General features: G+C 39.4%; 1 protein-coding gene across 5 annotated transcripts in view; it reads left to right on the forward strand.

The window, feature by feature from the left end:
- The first annotated feature begins 2,729 nt into the window (after window positions 1-2,729).
- The window catches only part of CACNA2D1 (calcium voltage-gated channel auxiliary subunit alpha2delta 1), a 410,029-nt gene continuing 389,337 nt past the window's right edge, over window positions 2,730-23,421 (forward strand). For all 5 annotated transcript variants that reach the window (XM_084263178.1, XM_084263177.1, XM_084263180.1 and 2 more), the window contains exon 1: window positions 2,730-2,838. In XM_084263178.1, the coding sequence (XP_084119304.1) occupies window positions 2,744-2,838 (95 nt within the window). In that variant the 5' untranslated portion in view covers window positions 2,730-2,743. The remainder of the gene's footprint in view (window positions 2,839-23,421) is intronic.

A 23,421-nucleotide genomic window follows, 5' to 3' on the forward strand; every position in this document is an offset into this window, starting at 1 on the left:
TTATCATTCTTAGATCTTTGTTTCCTCTCTGTTATATTGAGACAGTATGTCTGAAGGAGAATGATCTCACTTTTTCTTACCTACTGGAACTGTTTCCCATGTGGGTTTGCACAGTCATTTGCACCCTCTCTTGCCCTGACTAACATGGGCATCCTATTTTGCTTGCCCTCTTCAATGGGAAATCACTTCTTTCCCAGCTCAGCACCCATAGCTTGGTGAGCAGTGTGTGGGCCTCTGAGGGAAGCACATCTGGGAACTGAACACAAGTACTTTCCTGTTGAGCAGTGACAGCATGGATCTGTCTGGTAGGGAAGGAACCAGACAGGACATTTCCATCATTTATTCTGAAGGGGTTCACTGCAGTAGTGGCCACTGAATGTCTGTTTTGGGGCACAAGTAACTGAAGAACATCTAGTTTGTGGATCTCAGCAGTTTGGCATGAACCTGTGCTGACCGTCAGAGTGCTATCAAGGAGCAGAACCTGTGTGTTTTTGTGAATATTCACGTTCATTAACTGAATTGATGTCCTCTTAATACTAGGTAATGCTTCCCTTAAAGAATATAGGGCCCCAAGAGTAAAAAGATAACTTCAATTGCACTCTAAGAAGTAAATTTGTCATGGCCTTATGCAACCTGAGCTACTCCACATTGTCAGCATCTTTCCTCTGTGCATTTTTCCAAACCTTTACTCCACTCTGCAGTGTCTTCTCTTCATCCTGGATCGCATCTGGATACATCCTGTGTAAAGCAGGAGCTCTGTGTCACATGCCCATGACTCTGCAGCTACCAGTCCCACCTCACAGTACTGACCATTGGTGCCTTTGCATCCCTGTAGCAAAGCAGAGTTACTCTGATGAGCTGTAGCTGAGTATCTGAAGTGTAGCTGCTTAATGTGGCAAAACTGTAAAGCGTATGGAGACCTACAGAAGCTGGGCTATAGATACTCTTCGGACTGTTTGAGTCTACAGCCAGCAGTATCATTTTAGAAACTGCTATTTCGGACTTGCATTCAAACCCTAAATCCTACGTACCTACAGGTAGGTGGATAGGTGAAGACAACTGGGAGTTCTTCCCACCAGCTCTGAAGTGCCAGCTCCAATCCAGAAACAATGTCGATGAGTGACTGCATGCTTTACAGATTGCAACTGAAATAATATGCTGGCTTAGAGCCTGGGCAATGTGAACACTCAATTCTTCATTTGTGGATCTCAGCTGTGGTACTTTTGCCACGTTTAAAATAGAGACAAGCACTTCTCTGGTTTCCAGAAAGCATTATGAGTTCATACATCCAAGATGATGTGACCCTTAAATGCAAAGGATGGGAAAACAACCCGAATACTGGGTCTTGTCTCTCATTTTCACCTCTTGGAATAATTAAATATATTAAACCAGAAATAAAATAATTCTATATATTTCAATAAAAATATATAAACATCTAAAAAGAAAGGAAAACAAACAGAAATAGCCACCCACAGATTGAAAAGAAAATAAAAATTGTCACTGAACTTTTAACTGCTTTAGTAGAGAAGCTAAGAAACATTTCCCTGTCTTACTTTCTCCATCTGTACAGAGAATGTATAGTTGCCACAGAGACTGGTATACGTGAACATGAGTAAAATAAAGGACGGGGGGGTATTTGCCCTCCGAATTTTCAGAGGATGCTGAAATAACTCCCCAGGGGAGAGACGCGTTTGGGGCGGGGTGAAGCCTGAGGACTCCCAGCCATGCCCCCAGGGGCCCGCTTCCCAGAAGTGCTCCGGGCACCCGGCGGGGACGGGATCGGCACCGGGACCTGCGGAGGGCGGGGTTGGCCGCGCTGCTCCGCCGGGCCAGGTCGGCTCCTCGGGGCAACCCTCCGCGCAGAGGGGCGCTTCTACAGCTACAGCGACGTTATATACGTATAAATACAGACATAAACGCAGCCCAGACTGGTGGCACACGGGCTGTGTGAGGCTGCTGCTTGAAAGGGAGGAAGGCTGGGGGGGAGGAATTAAAATAAGGCACGAAGCGGTTTTAAAAATAGCGTCCGGGCGGCTGGGAGGTGCGGCACGCAGCCCCGGCGGGCGGTAGCGGGGCGGCAGCGGGGCTCCTGCGGCGCCGGGGGCGGCCCAGCCCGGCCCGGGGAGTTCCTCGGCTGCCTTGTAAGGAGTGCGGCCGCCACAGGGCCCGGCGCCCTCCCCCGCTCCCCGCCCTGACTTTCTCTCCGCTGCCGGCTGGGAAGGCAGGAGCCGGGAGCGATCTGCTCTTCTCCAACTCTCTTCCCGTCTTTCCTCCGCTACCTTCAGGAGCCCACACCCCGCCTGCTTCTCTCCTCCTCTTTCTGCTCTGCAATCAGGGGAATAAATCAGGGAAGGACACACGCACACACAGAGTGAGCGGGGATCTGTTACAAAAGTAGCCCTGATGGCGGCGGATCAGATGAAGCTGGAGCTGCTGCTGGAGTAGCAGAGAGTAGAGTATCTCCCTCTCTCTCTGTCTTCTCTGTTTCTCCTCTTCCCCCTCTCCACCCACAGATCTCCATCGTTTCTCCTCCTCCTTCCCACCCTCGGCCGCGATCCCGCTTCTTCGCACATCTCTGGGCTGCGCCTCCTGCGAGGGGGCGGGTGGGGGGTGGGGGGGGGGGAGCGGAGGAGGCTTTAAAAAACAACAGCCCCCCCCACACCACCGCACACACAATTATTGAATTTATTATTATTGCCGTCTCGCCGACTTGGGGAAGGGGGATCGATCTTCGATCAGGAAGATGGCTGCTGGCTGGCTGCTAGTCTTTAGCCTGACACTTTTCCAGTCCCTGGTGATGAACCACTCCTCGGAGGGACCTTTCCCCTCGGCCACCACGTAAGTCCCCGCGGGGTCCGGGAGTCCGGGGCGGGGGGCACGGACGGAGCGGGGGAAGCACCTCTGCGCTGGGGAGAGCGCGGCGCCGGCGACAAATACAAAGGGAAATAAAGTAAGTCCGGGTGGAAAGTGGCCGCGAGGTAAAAACTGCGGGATTTCGGCTGCTTTTGCTTGGGAAAGAGTCACGATAGAGGAGGTTCCCACGGGGGCGGCCGTCAGGAGGAGTGGGGGGGGGGAGTGCCCCGGTCACGGCCGGCGGCGGCACTTCTGAGGTGAAGGCTTTGCCTATCACCCCGCTCCCGAGCGGACCCCGTCTCTAAATATACCTCCGGCACTTCGGCCGTGCCGAGAGGAAAGTTTCGAGTTACACAGAGCCCGCCCCCTCCTCCCGCAAAGGTTATTTCAGCCTGGCTGGAGTTTTAGCACAATTTAAAAAAATAATATTTTTTTTTTTTTTTTAAATGGGAAAACTTAAGGAATTTCATTAAAAAGCCCGCAGCAAGGCAGCTCTTCTCGCCTGGCTTTCTGCGGTGGGCTTGTGAAACAGGCAGGCGAGCCATGCTCGGAGTTGGGAGCCGCCGCTCCAGCTCGCTCTTGCCTGGCCGCTCTCCAGCGCACGCCCCGGGTATTTTGACAGTGGCAGGGTTTGTTTTCTGCCCGTGGCTGTCGGTGGGCTGCGGGGTGTGCGCACGCGTGTGCCACACCGGGGGGGCTTCGGCGTGCTTAAAGCAACACAACTGAGGAACTGGTTTTCTTCGGCGTTGGCCTTGCAAATCATCACTTCTCAGAAGGAATAAAATAATAACAGTTTATAACAATACTAAAATAAACCCTGCCTTTACGGGAGCTGACGGATGCTCTCGGTGCAAGCAGCTTTCTGGGTTTGCGTGGCCGTAAGCTCCTGAAAGTGCCGCATACTTATTAGCGTGAAAGTGTTGCCCAGAGCTGTGCAAAGATCACATAATGAAAGCGAGCAATAAAAGCAAGGCGAAAATAACCCGATGCATTATATTAGAGATTCGCCCACAGATTGGGAGAGAAAAAAACCCGAAAAAAACCCCAAACAAACCCACAACAAAACACTACGGACCACTGTGGATCCTGTTGTCTTTGTTTTTCTGCTCTCTTTTCCCCCCTTATTATTTTTCTATTGTTATTTTTTGGGGGAAGCACTTACTTTAGTCCCTGAATCTGGGTTAAAGCTACCAGTAGGTAACTTTTAAGTGGATGACTCACTTTAATGCATTTTACATAAGAAAAACTGGTAATGGTAGTCTTCCCTATTGTTTAACGCCGGGTAGAATTTATTGCCCTCGTTCACCCTGTGCAGAAGGATGAGTTTACAGCAATTACCAGCAATGCATTTTCACCAATTAGTACTGCTGGTAGGTTGTTATAATTGGATTCAGTTCTGAGTATCGGTTCCATTATGAAAGACTCAAAGGGATGCTCGCACTGTTAAATGAAAGAAAGGAGCGCAAAGATAACTGTAAAAATACCACTTAATATCTCCTAAATTGAATAAATATAGCCTTTCATTGACGGGAAAATTATCTTTTAAAATATTCTCGTGTTTATAAAGATGTGCCATGTAGAAGCAGAAGTGACAAGAAAGCCAGAGCTTTTCAACTCACTGCTTTTCTTGTGTGTGAGCTCCTATATTTGACTGTTTCTTACTGAGCTGATAAGAATATCATACACAACTAATTACAATTTATCTTCCATGTAGGCTTTTCTACTTTTTAATGAGAAAGGAATATGGAACCTAGGGAAATTAAATTAATGCTGTATTTAAAGAATATTGTATAATTTCAAATATAAGCTAAGATCACTTTTTAGCATAACATTATGTGGTATTTCCTTAAAACTGTTTTTTGTTGCCTTGTCCATGTCTCCAAATTCCCTTCAGAATTTGTCTTTGCTGCCAGTCATGATAATAGAAATTGCCAACAGGGAAACATGTTATATAACATAACTTTAATTATAACTATACCTCTGATTAAGTAAGTCAGAATATTATATTGGTCAATAGTATTTCCATGTTCTATGCAGTCTACTTGCTGTGGGTTTCCTTTTTTCTCATTATTATTCCACTGAAATATTGTAGAACCAATCCATAGCGTCTGTCCATCCTTCATAGTAATATTTCCCCTTTGAAATTAAATCAAAGTGCAAATAACGCTCAGTTCAGTTAGAGGACAGCACAACAGGTTGATGCAGGGAGAGCTGCTTCGCAATAAGTAATGATGTAACAGGTGAAAGAGAGAACAATTTTTGGATTCTTTTTCAAGACTTGACAGTTAGTGGTGTTTTATTTCCTACTACAGATTGCAAATGGGGAAGAACAAAGAGAAGTGACGCAAATGCCCTTAATGTGAAAGCTTTTATATTTTAAGAATATTAAAAATAGGAGAAGGGAATAAAGAAAAGATATTAATAATTGAAGAACGCTGTGTTTGCTGATCTTCTGTTCTTAGCTACCTGCCTTCTTCCCGTTATTTTGAGCCTCTTTCTCTCAGTTAAAAAGTTGGTCTGAGGAAGCAGTGTTTCCCAGCTGTTGTATAAAAGATGTGCATACTCAGGGCTATACAGTTCATGATTTCATCAACAACTCATTATTGTGCAATCACTTTTCCTTCAGTCATCTGTTCCTTCTGCATTGGTAAATGTTTTAACGCGTGTTTTTACTGAAACACTCAGAAGTTTTTACCAGCAGTACAGTAGTACGCAAGTGCGAAACATTTTTAGCAAAACATGCTGAAGGTTAAAGCAATGCCCGTTTGATAGAATCCCAGTAATTTGATTAACTTCACTTCTCTGACAAGGCAAAGAGGCTCTGATATATTTACCCAGCAACATATGGAGAATTTCAAGTGAAGGATTGTGCTGTATCAAATGGGAACCTTAATTTTTCATTGAAAAGCTGAGCAGGTGGTGTAATAGCATTTCTTGCTTCCTGTGTTGGAATATTCCCCCACAAATATTAAAGACTTTTCTTTAATGAGCTTTTTAAGTATAGCGGTAATTATGTCTTGATCTTTAGCTATAAGGATTAGCTACTGATCGATATATATTAGGTTTCATTAAAATGTATCATTTTCATTGTAGCATATATTGGGAATCTATTACATCTTGGTACAAGGTATCATGCTCTAACTTTTAATACAGCAACTCCAAATACTTTAATTATACACACAGCACAGCAGATATTTTGCTCTAATGTGAGAAAGTTGCTGTATATGGTACTCCTGTCACTATAGCCACACCACTGCTAGCACAGCACACAAACCACTTATTTCTATGTTGCCATATATATTTATTTATCATCTGCATCTATACAGACTTAAGAAAAACACTATTAAGTAAATGTGGTTTGTATGTTTCCTATAAAGATAGGAGAGCACTCACTTTCTTTATGTTCCTTTACCCACACTGCACCAAAACAGATAGTCTTGAATTATAAATAATAGGTTGTAATTCTTAAGTATACTTTAGACACAATGCGTGTTAGATGTATTGATATTTTTAATGCCAGTAACGTGCAATATAAAGGTGTACCTACTGCTTTCTAGTGGTAAACCTGTCTGTACTGATTAAAAAAGAAAACAACAACCCCACAAACAAACAAAGCCAGAACATATTTTAATTTTGGAAAACTCAGAGATGAAACCTTTCAGCATCAATGGCACGGTTTCTGTAATTACATCATTCTGGATATAGCTCAATGTCTGGGTTTTTTAAAATTTTCTGTAATTTTCCTCCCCCACTCATTTTTACTCTTTCCTTTATCTTTTATCCTTTTTCCCCTCCTCTGTCACCTGTTCTGTATGCAGGAAATGAATTGTACTCTACATTATACACAGATCTGATGCTTATGTAAATTGGTGTAAAACATAGGAGAATAAAAATAATGTGCATAGGATAAAAATAGCATACATATGAAAATATATATATTTATTTATGGTGGCAGGAAATTTTTAGAAAATCAGTTGTACATTCCAATTTTTTATTTCCATGAATCATCGTCTCTGTTTTGGTGTCATTAGGACAAGTCAGGGAAGTCTATATGAGTCATGTGAATTAGGGTTTGCACAACTGGGACGTTTGTATTTTTGGTTTCTGCACATGGACCTCACAAGTGTAGGTCTTGCTAAGAATGTAGCTGGGCTTGGTACACAGCGTCGCTTTCTACATAAAATCAGTGACCAAATGTAGATAGAAGATACTTATGATGTGTTCTTTTCATCTGTTTCTACTGTCAGGCTTAGGGATTTTGACACCTCTCATATACATATAATCTCATTTTTAGCATAAAATCTGTCATAGAAGAAAGCCAATTTTATTGCTGATGTTAATTAGAAAAGACATCTGTGCTAACGGATTGTAAAATACCAGGCTCCTTCTCATTTGAAAACTGTGTTTTCTAATCTATTTAAAAATCTTCATTATTAGGAAAAAAAAATAATCTGCTGAAAGTGTACCTTCATATCAGTGAATTTGAAAGAAAGCCGAAAGATGTAATCTCCCCAGAATCAGGGAAGTGCAATATCACCTCTTAGTGTTTTCTCAGCAGCACATGGCAGAATGCTGAGCGTTACGCAAGATGTATAAACCCACGGATATTTTAAAAAATATCACTCTAATCCATTCTTCCAGTGGAAACATACTTAAGGACATGTGCAAAACAGCTTGTTGATTGGTGTTGGATTCTTTTTGTGAGTGTCTCTGTACATGTGGTGGTGATAAATGCAAATTGTTTGGATCCACAAAGCATTTTTCCACCTTACATATCTTATGATGTAAATTGTGAATGGGTATTTTTTAATATTTTTAAAATTTTTTTGTTTCGCTCTTGGGCATTTACACCGGGCTTCAAAATTAACAAATTCTGTAGATTTACATTGCATTAAGTATGAAGATTCAGCTGAAAACATCAAAACAGGTACTGATCATGAGACAAAATTTCATTGAAATAAATCAGCATTGTAGATATTCTTGCCATCTTTCATTTTGCAGTGATGCTATTTTCAGAACTGCATTGCTCATACCCTGCAAAATGATTTTATCCAAGAATTCAGCTGCTAGAAAGAGAGCTGGAGCTTGGCAGCACATTAGTCTGAAATGTATTCATTGTTAAATAGAAGGCCTGTTGTACAGATCTTAAAAATATTTATCTAGCAGAGCATTTTAAATTGATGGAATCACGGTCAAATTATTATTACTTTAATCTTTTGTAACAAAGAAACAAAATAGGCTATAGTTGCCCACTGATCACTGTGATCTGACATGCTTGTGGCTTTATTCTTCCCTTCTGCGAGAATCCTTTACCCAGGGTAGTAGTGTCTTCTACACCAGTGTTTGCCTTAAACCTCTAAGAGACAGGGGTTGCGGTTTAGAAGCATTTTAGTAGTTTAAGAGAAAAAAAATGACTCACGCTCTCTGATGTGGACCGTAGTAGAAACCGAATTGGGCCCCAGCCTGTTTTGTGCTTCTTTGCAGCCATATAGGAGCTTGTGATCCCTGTATGTTTCAGTGCATGTTGTGCTTAGAGTGTTTATAAAGACCTCAGGGACAAAAGCTGATACTATGGACTACAGAAAATGTTGTTTTCTAGTGCCTTGTTAGAATATCTGCTTTAACAGTTGAAAAAACCCTACCAGAACGTAACACTGGAATAAAATTGTTGGGACATAGCTATAATTTGGTAAAGCCAGATACAGTCCTTTATTTACCTCCCTTATGAATGTTGAAGCAGATTTAATGAAAGAAGGAATGACAGCTCAGTGTCCTCGGTGTCTGGGTAAAGAATATTTAGCATCATGAAACTACTCAGAACTTAAGTACAAATTAAGAACCGCATTTCTGCCACCATCCCTGGGCAGTACTCGTGTGTTGTGTCTCAGATCCCTCAGCCCAGGTCTTCCATTCCATCTACAGCTGCTGCAAGACAGGTATCAATGAATAGTTAAACAATTTGCGTTTGAGATTACAGCTCTGATTTATTTCTGTTGTTATATCCATTAAGTAGCCTGACCCCACTCAACTTTTCTCGACCTATTTTGGGTAATGCTGTGTTCTGCAGGATCAGACCAAGAGCCAGATTTTGCATCAGTCACGCCATTACTTGCAATATCAACTTGGTCATTGCTATTGCAGTGTTGTGATTCTTCTTTTTGTCCCGATTTCCAGTAGCAAAAGAGAACTGGAATCAATATGATTTTCATTTCAAGCGGTACTGTGTAATACAGGCAGTAATGACACGGGAGTGGTTCACGCTTAAGGTGCAACTAATATGACTCTGAAAATGAAATTACTCTTATCTGAATTTAAACTTCAGTGATGCTTGTGGGTTGAATACTCTCAATTTAGGGCCAGACTATGCTGCTTGTATCCTGAAATTAAAATGTCCTGATGATGTTTTCAGGGAAAAAAATAACAACAACAACAACAAAATCAGCGTAAGAATGAAGATTTTCAAAATATGCCTCAGGACCTTTTAATAGCTAATAAATTAATGGCATATGGTTGCTGCTATTCGGCTCAAGAGGGATTTGTATTTTCCTTTTCCAGTGCTTTCCAAACTTTTTTTTGACCTACTCTGCTTCTAAGCAATCTTGGTGTTTCACACCTTCCTTCCTCCCAGACTTACTAAGTTTTCAGGGTGAAATGTAAAATATACTCCCACTTTCACAAGCACACAGTGACGAGAATATGGCTCACTGTTCGGTGATGTTACACTAACGATGTTGGGGAAAGGGCTGCATTTTTTCGCTTATATTCCTCTTTACAACACCTTCCTCTGCACGCCAACAGCAAAGTGAATGACAAAGAACTGAATTTCTGTTCCTTGTATAATTTTTGCTATTTATTTACAAAGATTCTAACAAGTTTATGAAAAAGATTGACATTATTTTGCATCAACAAATCAGCAAGCTTTTGCAGTTAATTACAGTAATTCAAAATCAGACTTTTTTTTTTTTTTAAATCTGAGGCAGGCCTGAAATACCCATAGAATATGAATGTGAAGTTATAATATTGCTGACTTATAAAAAAAACCCATTTTATTGGATTTTTCACTCTCTTTTTAAATTGCGTTCTCACTGCCTGCCATTTGGGACTTGGTCAGAACAAGAACTATAGTCTTAACTCTGTGCAGATTTTCTAGGTAGAGATTTAAGCATTTTTCATTTTTGAAATATCCTCTGGGTTGCCAGAGCCCTGAATGTGAATCCAAGAGAGCAGAAAGAAGATGTTTTTTGTAAGAGTATGTCCTATGGATCATATGGGCTAAGATTCTTTTTTTGCAGAGTAATCATTATATTTAATGTGGAGGTGTATATGGGTGTAGGGATCCTTTTTTCAGCCCTCGTACAGATAAAGCTTCAGTTCAAGTCTGCGAGCAGACTCTCAAATTTATCCGTTATAATAAATTCTGATTCACTTTTGACATGATCTGTGAAGTAAATAAAGAACATGAAGGAGTTGCTGAGTCCAGAATCTAGTGTTTGTAGCAATCACATGATAAATTATGTTAAGTTTTATTTAAATAAGAAAAACTAAGCTTGGTTCATCAAAACAACTTTCCAAGTCAAGTGCTCCTGTATCCTCTGTGCAGCTCCTCACTAGGAGGGTCTGAAATCTTAAAACTTTCCCTAGTGATGTAATCTCTCACTCCCTTATCTTTACTGTGATTTTTATTATATTTTGCTAAGCATGGACTAAATCTTCTTTCAAATGGGCATAAAAATAAAGTTATATAAGATCTCTGGGTAGGGGTGTCAGGACTAAGGCCTAAATCAAGACATACCATTTTTCTCAATTGTCACTTTTAATATCACACTGCATTTTTCTTTCTGCACTAAGGTACTCTTAAACCAGTGAAAGGAAAGTTTTCTTCTTTCTTGGACTAAGCAGAAGTTTGTCACACCTCGCTTGTATTGACTCTTGCTTAGAAATTCAAAACTTTTCCATAGGAGGAAACTGAGTCATGGGGTCCGATCTGTCAAAGATGATTAAGTGAAACATTTTACACTCTGAGCTGGAAGAATCATGTTTATTGGTACTGCAGGATGGAGGAGGGTAATTAAAAAGAGATGACCAGAAGTATGAATTACAGTTAGGGGCTTTACTGTTCCTTTCCCTGCTCTTGCAGGTGAATAACTCTGGCACATGTAAATCCAGCATCCTATTAGATGAGGCAAAATGTTGAGGGATAAGTTCAACAGTACATTAAAAGGCAAGATTTGATTTATGATATTCTGATGTGGACTAATGGGAAAAATGTTTTATTTTGTAAATGGCTGAACGAACCCTCAAAATAATCTTTTTCCCTGACTGCCGATTTGAATAGTTTATTTGGTAGAGGTCTTGTGGGCCCTAAATACAGCCCTATACTTTGAGGCTTCTTGTTGAGTGCTCTGCCCTATGAGACACACTGATACATTGTTTTATGAGTTTAATCCAGAAATGTGGTGGGTTCACATGGAGACAATATGCAGATGTTGCTTTTTTCAGTATATGGCCATTGTCTTTCAGTAGATTGAATTAGAATAAAACATAATTTATAGTATACTATTCCTCAGTATTTAGAATACTTCCTGCAGAAATTATTGAGTGTCCATATTTTCTTTTATCCTTGTATGAAATTTTGATCTTTTTACATGTGGTTGTAACAAGTCCACAGGTTAAAGTGAAGAGACATCCATGTAGGAATGAATGCATTGCAAGATGATGGAATTGGAATGAAGTAAGCAATGAGCTTTCTGCACCATCATCTTCTGTGGAAAGTTGTCCTTTGTTAGGATGGTTAACTGTGTGTGTATTTCCTAATGCACAATGTGTATTTCTCAACCTGAGACTTTCCCTATAAATTAATTCAGGAGCACTGATTTTGGAGGGGAAAAAATAATGAAGAGATAATAGACTTTATAACTTCGTTTTATTTAAGCAGAAATGTTTCAATTTTGTTTCTATGGTGTACATCCTGAATCGCGTGGATCTTGGCTGAGCTCTATTATAAGTCTCTCTTATTCTCTGTCTCCCTTTTTCTGACTTGTATTATTTCTTAAGTTTTGCACCTTAGTTTTCCATACTGATTTCTCTCAGTGAAGTAAGAAGCTGAAATACCTTACCATTTAATCAGGCAAGGGGTTATTGTCAAGATTAATTTGTTAACTAATGCCTCTAAAGGCTGCTGTAGTTGAAAAGTGTTGTTAAGTTGTTAAGCCTTGTTTATTAAGATGTGTGTTTGCTATATTCCCACTTTACCTCAGACACTTGCACGATCAAACCTTTCCTGGATGGATAATACATCTGGTTTACCTGCTTCTCTATGGGTTTGTTGTTTTTTTTTTAGAATCTTAGTAGAAAATGTGCCATCATATCTCCTTCTTTTGGTAACTTGAGATCTGGGCAGATAGAAGAAGTTAATCCCCACAGTCTGTACTTCTTGGATGTACACAGATTGTAAAACATAAGCTTAACAGCATTTTTAGAAACTAACAGGAGTCAGCAAAAATCTGCAGACAGTATCGTGAAAAGACGCCAGCATATCTGACTCATGCCAACGCTGCGTGCGCGTTGCACTCCTGTGCCACATTGCAAATCATCGTTCTCCCTGTTGAAATCAGTCAGAGCTGTAGATGCCCAGTTTATCTGAAATTAGTACTGTGAAGATTTTGTACATTCTAATTAAACCAGAGGCAATAGGTGGGGACAATGGTAGCCAAAAGCTCATGGCACTTTAGATTATTAATCTGATCTGCTACCCACTTCTTTTGCACCACGAACTACGGCTGGTTTTATTCCTTCTGTTCCCTTTTCTAAAATGGGAATGATGCCCCATTGCCATCCTGCTTGAATAAATCTCTTGCATATTGCAAGGTGTTCTGCTTCAGTAAGAAGAATGGTCATAAAAGCACATCATTAGTGCTATTTAGGTGGTCTGGCATAAATTTATTTCAGTTTTGACTAGTAGCATGCCTAAAATGATCATTAGCAGTCACTAATTACCTGATAATCACCAAGGCTGTTAAGATTTCAAGTACAAGTAACATAGTTTTCACTGCAATTATTTTGCCTTGCCACAAACCGTAACAACAGAAGTGATATCCTAACCAATGTATTTTTGTTGTTATTTTCCACATCACTTTTCTTGCCTTATCATCTTCTTGGATTAGATTTTCATCTGTTTTGAAGACATTATGTGAAGAAGCGAAGGCTCCAGAGGGGTCCTTGTAGTGGCCTTCAGGTTCCTGAAAGGAGCCTGTAAGAAAACAGGAGAACTGTTCATGAGGGCATGTATCAATAGGACAAGGGGTAATGGTTTTAAAGTAGAAAAGAATAGATTTAGGTTAGATATTAGGAAAAAACCCTCTTCAATGTGAGTGTGGTAGATCACTGGAATAGGTTTCCCAGAGAGGCGGTGAAGGCCCCATCCCTGGAGATATTAAAGGTCAGGCTTGATGGGCCTCTGAGCGACCTGATGTAGTGAAGATGTCCCTGCTCACTGCAGGGGGGTTGGTTTAGATGTTCTCTAAAGGTCCCTTCCAACATAGTGCATTCTGTGATTCTGTTATTCTATGTGGGTAGATATATATGCTGGGAGAGGATCACTAATACGTGCAGGAACATGTCTTAAGGAGATTTCACCATACTGTATACATGGGAAAAAGCTTTGAGGGAACTGAAAGCGGAACCTGGTCCTTATAGGCACTTCTGCATGATTAGAAATACATGAAGGATTAATTGGTTTGTTGCACGACTAAGAGTATGTCTTAGGATGTACTCTGAATGCCTTTGTAAATGACTAGGTACCCAATTTCATCCTTCTTTGCACCCATGTAATTTCAGCAAAATGAGTAGCAGCCCCGTGTCATTTAAATCAGTAAGTGCAGGGATGAATCCACATAAAATAACTTCTGATTAAACACATACAGGTTTTATCACAATGGAATGAGTCATCACTGTCAAGGCCTGATTGTAAAAATTATATGAAATAAAATGTAATACATGATTTTATTAGGCTATACAGAGGGGAATAGTAAGTTATCACAAAGAAACCATGCGTGATACCAGATGTGGTCATTTGTCTTCCTTTTAAATGATAAACTCTGATGCCACTTCATTGTCCGTGCCCCACTGAGCAAGTGTCCATGTAAAAAAGAACTTCTTAATGTGCTGGAAGGCATTGAAAAATGTTCCCCCGGATTAGGAACAAACACAGTGTTATATACAAATGGAATTGTAAGGAAGAAATACTTTTACGAATACTGCAGTGTCTAGTAATGTGCAGGATAACTCTAAGTGGTTTTCACAGTTTACTTTTTTGTGGCTTTTACTTTTTTTTCTTGAAGCAATTAGCTCTAGGACTCAGCAATGCAATTTGGAATGGTAGGAATAATAGAAGCAATTTATTTTAACCTCTCATTATGCACGACCAAATAATTTGTTCACCTTCTGCTATGAAATCTCAATTTTTCAGGTTATTATGTTTAAAACCAACCAGAAATTTACAGCAAAACTTTATACTTTTTATCCAGTGAAGCTGGGTTTACTCTGAAAGATGAGGGGACCTAATTAAAGTCTATAATTATCTTAAGCAGTCTTAATTATCTTAAGCAGGGGATGCAGGGGGAATCAGCCAGCCCCTTTTCAGTGGTCAGTGGGGATAGGACAAGGGGCAATGGCTGCAAGTTGGAGCACAGGAAGTTCCGCACCAACATGCGGAAGAACTTTTTCACAGTGAGGGTGACAGAGCCCTGGGACAGGCTGCCCAGGGAGGTGGTGGAGTCTCCTTCACTGGAGATATTCAAGACCTGTCTGGATGCCTATCTGAGTGATATGTCCTAGGGAGCTGCTTTGGCAGGGGGTTTGGACCTGATGATCTCTCGAGGTCCCTTCCAACCCCTACAATTCTATGATTCTATGATGTTGGTACTTTATGGGCACATAAGGTGAAGTTCTGATGAGGTAGCTGCTTTGCTTTTGGAAGCACTGGGTCAGTATCACAGCTATGTAAATTTTTGTAGTATAGATGCACCCTCCCAGTTTGCAAAACTGGGATTAAAAGCACCCATCACTTTCTTTAATGGTTGGTGACAGATACAGTTAACAAATGGTCATAAAGAATATTGTAGTAGATGTATAGAACAATATTTTGTCTGCAGATATTTTGCTGTAGAGTGATTTCTGTTTGCATAACACAATTTATTTATAGAATAAAATAATTCTAAGGCCCACAAAGTAGTTTTGCACAAAAATGCCCAGTTTTTCTATGAACACTTAATGTATTCAGTAGTGATGGTTTCAGCTTGGCAAGCACAGGTTCAACATTGGTGATTAACTGTTCCACATGTCTAATTACCTGGGGCTCTATTGTTTTTCAGTGAATAGCATTCTACTCTGCAGTCATCCCGTTACCATGAGATTAATGTGTTTATAGAATAAAGTGCTGATCTGCCTTTAAAAAAATCTAAGTTAAAAGTAAATTACCCAATAGTAAAGCTAAACACGTGAAAACTAGGAAATTCAAATAGTGAAATTGCCTTATGGCCTCGTTTTCCTTGTATACCTGCATGGAGATCCCATCTTCAGTTACAAAATCAAGCACAATTATTTCTGCTGGAAACATGTTTCATTAAGGAATTGAAATAGATACACAAGGGCAGAATTATGCTTACATGTGCTTACATATTAAAATGTAGATGAATTTACTTTTTTTGGTTATTTGATTTCACAGCTTTTATGATTTTGACTTAATAAGCTGGTTTTTTCTATAACTAATTAATCAAAATTCAGTTCTAATGTGAGACTAACATGACAGGTGGATTTTGTAGATAACTTTGTTAAAGCTGTAAAGGACACACTTTTCTCTGGTGGTGGAAACCTAGGAATAAATTCTGCTGCATGGAGACATTGCAGAGGCATCTGCTTCTGAGAACTGGAAGTAAAGTATTAGACAAAAGTTACTCTGTGAACCTAAAGGCGATGGCTAAGATACCCTAGGCAAAGACATGTTTTTGAGATACATTTGGATGTTTTCTGTTGCTAGGACATTGTTTCATGGCAGAAAGAGAAATTGCTGCCTGATTCTGTATCAATAATTGATACAGCCCTTCACTGGGCATGAATTATTTCCTCCCTGGGATTTTCCCTGAAAATTAACAAACAGGAAATGCCAGCAGCATGTCACAGAAATACCGACTGTTATAGTTACCTACGCAGGGAAGAAACTAAAGTGTCTGGTATGTCCAGCTCTATATTTAATCTTGTGGAGATTTTGGGAGCAGTCATACCCAAATTTAAGAGATTTCACCAATACTTGCAATGTTAGATTTCTGGTGTGTCAGATCCACATTTCATATTCTGACACTTAATGATGTGTATTTGGATAGAACTTAGTCAAGGCTTTCTTAATGGCCAAACAGATAACCTGGGGATCGTCTGCAAAATGACGCATTCAAAGGCTGCTTAAAATAAAGTAGTTCCACATGATTTACAGTGAAACATCCCTACAGTATCTGCAAAATAATGAAGTAAGCTTGGGTGTTTTGTCTGGTTTTATTAAAACTTGCAGGAGTGTGTGTTTCAGTCCACACTCCTTAAACAAATACACAGTAGGGGAAGACATACTCAATGGTTTTGTTTGTTGTTAAGGAATGGAGCTTTGAATTCAACAGTAATTTAGATAGATTCCGGTTTGTGGTTTGTTACTGTGTGATTTGACACAACCATACACACTCAATGGGATATTTCTTTCACCTGGGAAAATTGGATAATGAACTAATGAAGGTTTCTTGGCTGATAATGCTGTCTATTTTCAGAATGGAGCAATTACACAATCTTTTTAGCACTCAATGTCTATCTAAACAAAATCAATGTGAAAATAAGGGCTATTTACAATGAAGTAGTGTTATTTTACATTGTTTAGTTCTTTGAAAATCTGAAATGATACTGAATAGATATGGTCAAAAAAATTCTGAGGAGCTTTAAAACCAGCAGTTTAATGGCCACCTGATTTTTCTCTCAACTAAAGTAATCCACAACTACTTTTCTGCCCATACAAATGTAATGCCTTAGCATTGATACGCTTACTTTTTCTGGAAAAAAAGCTCATTCTATGCATCTCAAAACCAGACATGGTTTGAATTCACATGGTTTAAAAGTTGTAAGCTAAGGCTGGATTAAAGCTTCCAAGCTATTTATTTATGAAAAATAAATCAGGAGTTTCAGGGTCTGGGGTTTTTTTGTTTTGTTTTGTTTTTCTTATCCATTTTTTTCTTTCATCTGTGAATTCTTCAAAAGGGCATAGAGAATTGTTTGGACAAAGCTTTCAAAATGTAATACACAGTCTAACTGCTGATTTTTGCTATTACGTATCAGAGCAGAATGAAAGTCTGAATACAAATTGCTGTTAGAATTAAGGTAAAGATGAATGCCTATTGAGGCAATCAGGTGCTTCACAGACTTTTGCCTACGAATTATGGCAAGGAAAATTCAGATTAAATACACGCAATGCCTTGATAGTGCAACTAGGTAGTTTGTGGATTCATTCTCTGACTGTTTTTGTGGTGCTTCTGAACTGTTAAGATTGTAAATCTGTACTGAAGAGACATCTGAAAAAGCAAAAGCTCTCTCCTGTCTTATTTGGGAGTTGGACAGTATTTTTTCCATTGGTTATCTGTTTTATTATTAAAAAAGAAAAAAAAATCTTTGAAATGCACTTAGAAGGTAGAAGTATGGAATGGTGTCATAATATGGTTCTCAATAAAGCATTTCTACTGTAGACTTTGACTTTCAGACTTTTGGATCAAGTACTACATTAGCTGGTTCGTCTGAAGGAATTACCACTAAATGACTGTGATACAACCTGTTTTCTTTATGTGATTTTTAAGACTTCTGTCTGTGGAAGATTTGCAGATGGGCTTCTGTATATGACATAATTTTTGCCAACTTTCTCTAAGGAATTAGGTGATGATGTGATGATGCTGTATGTCCACTTTTGTCATAGGTCACATCAGTTAATGAAATGAAGCTTGGCCTTTTCTGTTACCATGCTATGGAACAAAATATTGCTAAGGCTGCATGGAAACAGTCTGTCATCCCTCATTTCTGTGTGGTGGTAAAAGAATTACAAAGAAGTCATAGAAATCATGTAAAGAAAGGAATCTCTAGCATCATTAATCTATTGTATCAATTATTACATCTCTGATGCATTCCAGTATGACTGAAATTGTTGTACACAATTCCATTTAATGCGTGTGAATGGTGCAGTATCTCAGAGGAGGTGACTGAGTGTTTTTCTGTAAAGACCTCAAACAGCAGCAGTGCATGCATCATATATGTATGTCTGTTTTATAACCGAGGTACTTGGGAACCCAGTCAAGGAACAAACCCCATATTATTATGGATTTAGTATGACAGAAGCTTGTGAAAGCGAGATCCTTAGACAGAAACTTTGGCATGGAACAGCATCCGTAGCATTAGTTTGTCTCCTGAGGGTTTCCTCTGATAATACCTGTAAGGAAACAAATAGTGACAGCAGTAATTTTATGTATAGCAATGTATGATAATGCAAGATGACCAAATTGTTTTCTCTATTTTTTTGCTCCTACTGTTCATTGATGTTTTTAATGTAGAACAGACATAATGCAGGGAGACATTCAATGGTTAGATCATTTAGTACCCAAGACTATGGTATAACCTCGGTCACAGGTGAATGACACCATCGTTGATGGATAGGACAGAAGAAAATTTGCCCAATACTTAGTACAAGGCTCATGGTCTTTTGTGTGTATGTGGTCACCCTTTAGGATGTCATAAAACTTTTGAGATCTCTTTTATCATTACTTTCCTGCAGTTGTTTCTGCATGTGAATATTTCTGGACGGTCCAGTTGTGCTACAGATAGTAAAAAAACATTTGTAGGATTGGGCACAGCTAGTCTGTTGCAGGAGCTAGCTGCATTCCTTTATTAGAGTACTTCTAGTATGTCCTGTTCTGTCTTCAGACTATGGCATTTAAAGAGACTTAAATTTCTGCATCTCAGCTCCAATGAATTTTTGACAGCTGACATACTTTGTATGAGTACATCACGGTTGCGTTGCTTTTGATGGGAATAGCATGTGGTATGTTTTAACTGTTGATACATGCTCTAATGTCTGTGCCAGCGCTATTATTGGTACTATACAGTAGTATCATACTTCCCCATTTCATGTACGGTAGAAACTAGTAGGAAATTCTGTAACTGCACAAATGATTGAATATTAGTATACAGGGCATCCAAAGAAAAGAGCACTAAGCTTTTCAAACGTTTACTAAACTGCACTTCAAGCCTAAATTATATATAAATATATAAATTATATATAAAGTTATTTTATAAACTGATAGTAACTGAGTAAGCATGGACATACCACATGGCTATCTTTGCCTTAGCTAATCCATCTGCCCTGTGCACACCATCACCACTGTGCACCAAGCCAGGCACAACTAACTCTGGATCTGATTACCAGCAAATATGGAATACTTTAATCCTCTGTCTGTAGTGGAGGAATGCATGGATGTAGATTGCAAAATTCATGTTGAAGTCAGTAAAGTCATAATTTTTCCCTATATATATTATTTCTATGGCATTAAGGTACATGGAACTATGGCATACATGTATTGATCATACACAGATTTCCTCCACATGCCTTCAGTCTTTTATCAAGCTGAATGTACGTTCATTATCTTCCACATGGTTTTATATTCATTTGCCTCTTGCTTCTGTATAATTAAAGTTGATACCAACATCAACATTAGGTATGTACACTTAGTAGATGAGCTAAGTGTAACTGCTGACTAGGGGTTAAAACTGGCTGGTAGGCAAATTGTTAGATTTACTTCTGAGAAGATTAAGAGATAGTTGTGCAGTTGCTGTCTGTGCTTTGTGTCCAAATTAAAACATCCAGATTGATGGGTATTTTGACATCTTTCATGAGGATAGATCTTTTTTTCTCACCCAAACATGCACATCATTAATTTTTAACAAATAGATATGCATTTCATCTGCTGTTGATGGGAAAAGAAGGCTTTTCTTGACTTTGCTTACTTTCTGAGAGCGCAGTAGTTACGGAAACTTAAATTAAGCTCGGTCAGTAATAGATACACTTTGTTGAACACTGGGGAATACTTAAAGGCCATTTGGTTTCCTTTTGTGAAAAAAAGAATGCAGGGAATCTGGTGGTGAACCAAGTATTGCTTAAAAGATTGCTTGGGTTGTGGTATGAGTCAGGGAAGGTGGAGTGAAATTCAGTTTCTTTGTTTAGGAATGGCCATGCAGCGTTTAGAGAGGGGTATGTGTGTAAATTTAAATATAATTTTTGCTGCTTTCTCAGAAGCACTGTTTCTCTATCCCTAATCTGTATAAAGCCAAATGTTTATGCTTCCTGTAAGATGAAAAATGTGAAAGGAGCAGTGTGCCTCAGGAGGCAAGAAGGCAGCATCCACGTGTTGAAAGCGAGCTCCTGTGCCTTTCTATTTGAACTGCAGTGCTCTACTGTTTGGTTTGAAACAAAGAACGGCAGCTGAAGCCTTTCCACCCAAATTGGTTTATTAATTTGTTGCATAGTGGTTTTCCTTTTGTTAAGTTCACGTACATACCTAAGAATCATCAGTATAGAGAGAAGCGCTGTCAGATTAGCTAACGGAGAGCAGCCGCGATGCAGACAGGTGCCAATCAAAGCCAGAAAGCCCATTTCTAGTGACATTGCTGAGCACACAGATGAATATTTGCTGGAGATCACTTTGGAAGGAAAATGCTGCTGTAAAGGCCTCACACTTTGAGCTAAGGTGTGGCGGGGACAGGGATCTACCTGGGGAGCATAGGTTTGACACAGTTGGACTCCATCCAGCTTTGAGTATTACTGTGGCTTCCTGCGGGAAGCCAGAGTTGCTGATAACTAATGAGGTCCATACCATGTGCAGAGCGCTTGCTGACAGCATGTCACAGAGCAGTGGGGTAATATAAATAATAAGATTTTGCTCTGTTTTCTTTATTGCTCTTTGTTGCTTTTATTTTTAGCTCCTTGCCATAAGAGATGGGTCTCTGGATTGCTTGCTCTGTTGCACACACTTTCTTTCTTGCTGGCTGTCTCTGTCTCTTGACAGGTGTAAGGAGGTTCCTAAATATAGAAGTCACCCGTCAGTTGGCTTCAGCAATCAGCAAGCACTGATTTAGCATTTCTCTTAACCAACTAAGCTCCAGATGGGTGTTTCTTTTAAATGTTTATAAATTTGTCCAATTACAAGCTTTCCTTAAAAGTATTACCAAACCAGGTTATCCTGTAGCCTGGAGAATAGCATAAGCAAGCATGTCTCGGAAATAATAGTTGTCAGGAATGGCCTTTGCGATGGAAAGGAGAGAAAAATGCTTTTTTAAAGAACTCCCATATTTTAGCAGTCTACTTAATGGTGCAACATCTCATTGGGGAAAACACTGACACTAAGTGTAAGTACAGTCTCCAGGTTTTAGATGAAGGAACACACTTTCAGACATAAATAACTGTACACTGGAGTAGCCTATGAGTTTTTCCTCAGGAGAAGAGATCTAACTGCAAGTGTACTGATTAGCTGGGGTTTACTTTCCTGTGCACAGAAATTAGGCGTGTGGTGAGAAATGCAGTTTTCCTGGCACTGAATGTTTATACTGCTCATTAAAAGTATTTTCAACATGGAGTAATATTTTTAATTATGCACAGTTATTTATGCTTCTGCTGAGGTCAGCATGATACTGATTCTTAAAAATTAATTGGCCAAATTTAATATATTACCACTGCAAGGAGTTCTAATTAGGATATTAGGGGAAAGAAAAAATAAAAAGAAAAGCCCTGCATCACTACATGAAAGACAACTTGTTTTGTGTTTGCCTATAGGTAGGTATCTCAAATAGTTTTTCTTCTTTGTCACTGGTTGCTATTAATATTCATAGAAATTTTTCACAGTCTACAGAGAACATCCTACAACTCAGTATTTAATTGTGACAAGTACGTTACGTATGATGAAGAACCTTTGTGAAACTGATTTGATTTTTGTGTTTTATGATTGTACTACACTTCTAGGTTATTAAACATCCTGTTAAACAGAGGAACACAAGTGCCTTTATGTGGCTCGGAAAAGCATAGTACTTTTTCATGATAGTTATAGTGGTTACATGTGGTTTGTCTGGCTGTGAAAAATTCTGTAGCAAAATATAGCATGGGTTTTTTATGCTATGCAAGGTTCTATTTTTGGCAACCTGTTCTCCCTATACTCAGCCATGAGAAACAACCTGTTCCCCTATTTCATTTTATTACTGCTTTTTGAATTGGTGTAATTTCTTGCAGCCTTCTGCCAGGTCTGGGGTTTCTGCTTAGGTGGTTGATGCTGGGTGATTCCAACCCCTGGAAGGAATTAAAAGTGGGCTGCAAGGTAAAATGTCAGGACTAGCCCTAAGAAAAGCAAAAAAAAAAAAAAAATGTTTAAGGTAGGAGATGTTGCCAAGAAAAGGATGCTTTCTTAGGTGTGGGACAAGAGAGACTGAGATAAGTCTAAATTTCTTGATGCAGATAGTCTCAAGCTTTATAACTGAAAATCCAAACCACGTCTGATGCACGTTCTGGGGTTTTGGTCATGTGTGTGAGTTTTTGGGTTTAAGGGAAGCCAAGTGTTCTTTCGTATGAACTTGTCTTGCTTACCGAAGGAGCAAACCAGAGTTCTCATAAGCTGATAATGCAGCTACCTGAGCACAGCATTAGCTGCAAATAACGGCTACTGTGGTAGGGAAACATCCCTGATGGTTAGGATGCAGTATTACTTGTTTAAAGTTGCTTGTGCATCTAGTAATTAGAAGTTTATTCTCTCCTCAGTCCTCCAAATTTGTTTTTCACTGTAGCGCTCTTTTTTCTAGTTGTCTAGAGACCTGGGTAGATTCTGTCTGCCTTTGGCACACAGTTTGCCGAATAAAAGAACATCTCTGCTGAATTTCTTTTACCAGTGTTCATTACAGAGAAGAGGTGATAGTCTCCTCTCAGGAGTATTGTCCTTTAGTCACAAAATACAGCAGTGGAGCTGTGGCTGTATGTCTACACAGTTCTTCACTCTATCCAGGGTGGAATCCATATGATGTAAAATAAATAATTGAATTGGGTCAGATGCTTTATTCATCAACATCCATAGGCATTCAATCCAGTCTGTACTGGGATTACGTGAAAATATTTCCTTTTTTAATTTTACATCATAAAGTTTCATGAAGCAAAAAATAGTGTTTCCTCAGAAAAATTCATACCAAAACAGCTCTTTGCACAAGATAAGAAAAAAAATGCATATAGATTGTGAGAGTTAGAAAACTACCTTCCTAATAAAAACATCTATCTATCTGTCTATCTACCTCTCTGCCTGCCTGCCTACCTACCTATTTCCTGGGATGAAGTTGAGGATAAGAAATAGTGCCTATAACTGGATTAAGTATCTAAGAAGGTTACCAAGAGGATGTAAAGGTTCTTTATGAGTGCAACTACTAAGATTGTTAATGAAAATAGTATCACCAGTTGTGTTACATGCTTGGTAC

This window comes from Gallinula chloropus, assembly GCF_964237585.1.
Source record: "Gallinula chloropus genome assembly, chromosome: 1".
Classification (NCBI taxonomy): Eukaryota; Metazoa; Chordata; class Aves; order Gruiformes; family Rallidae; genus Gallinula; species Gallinula chloropus.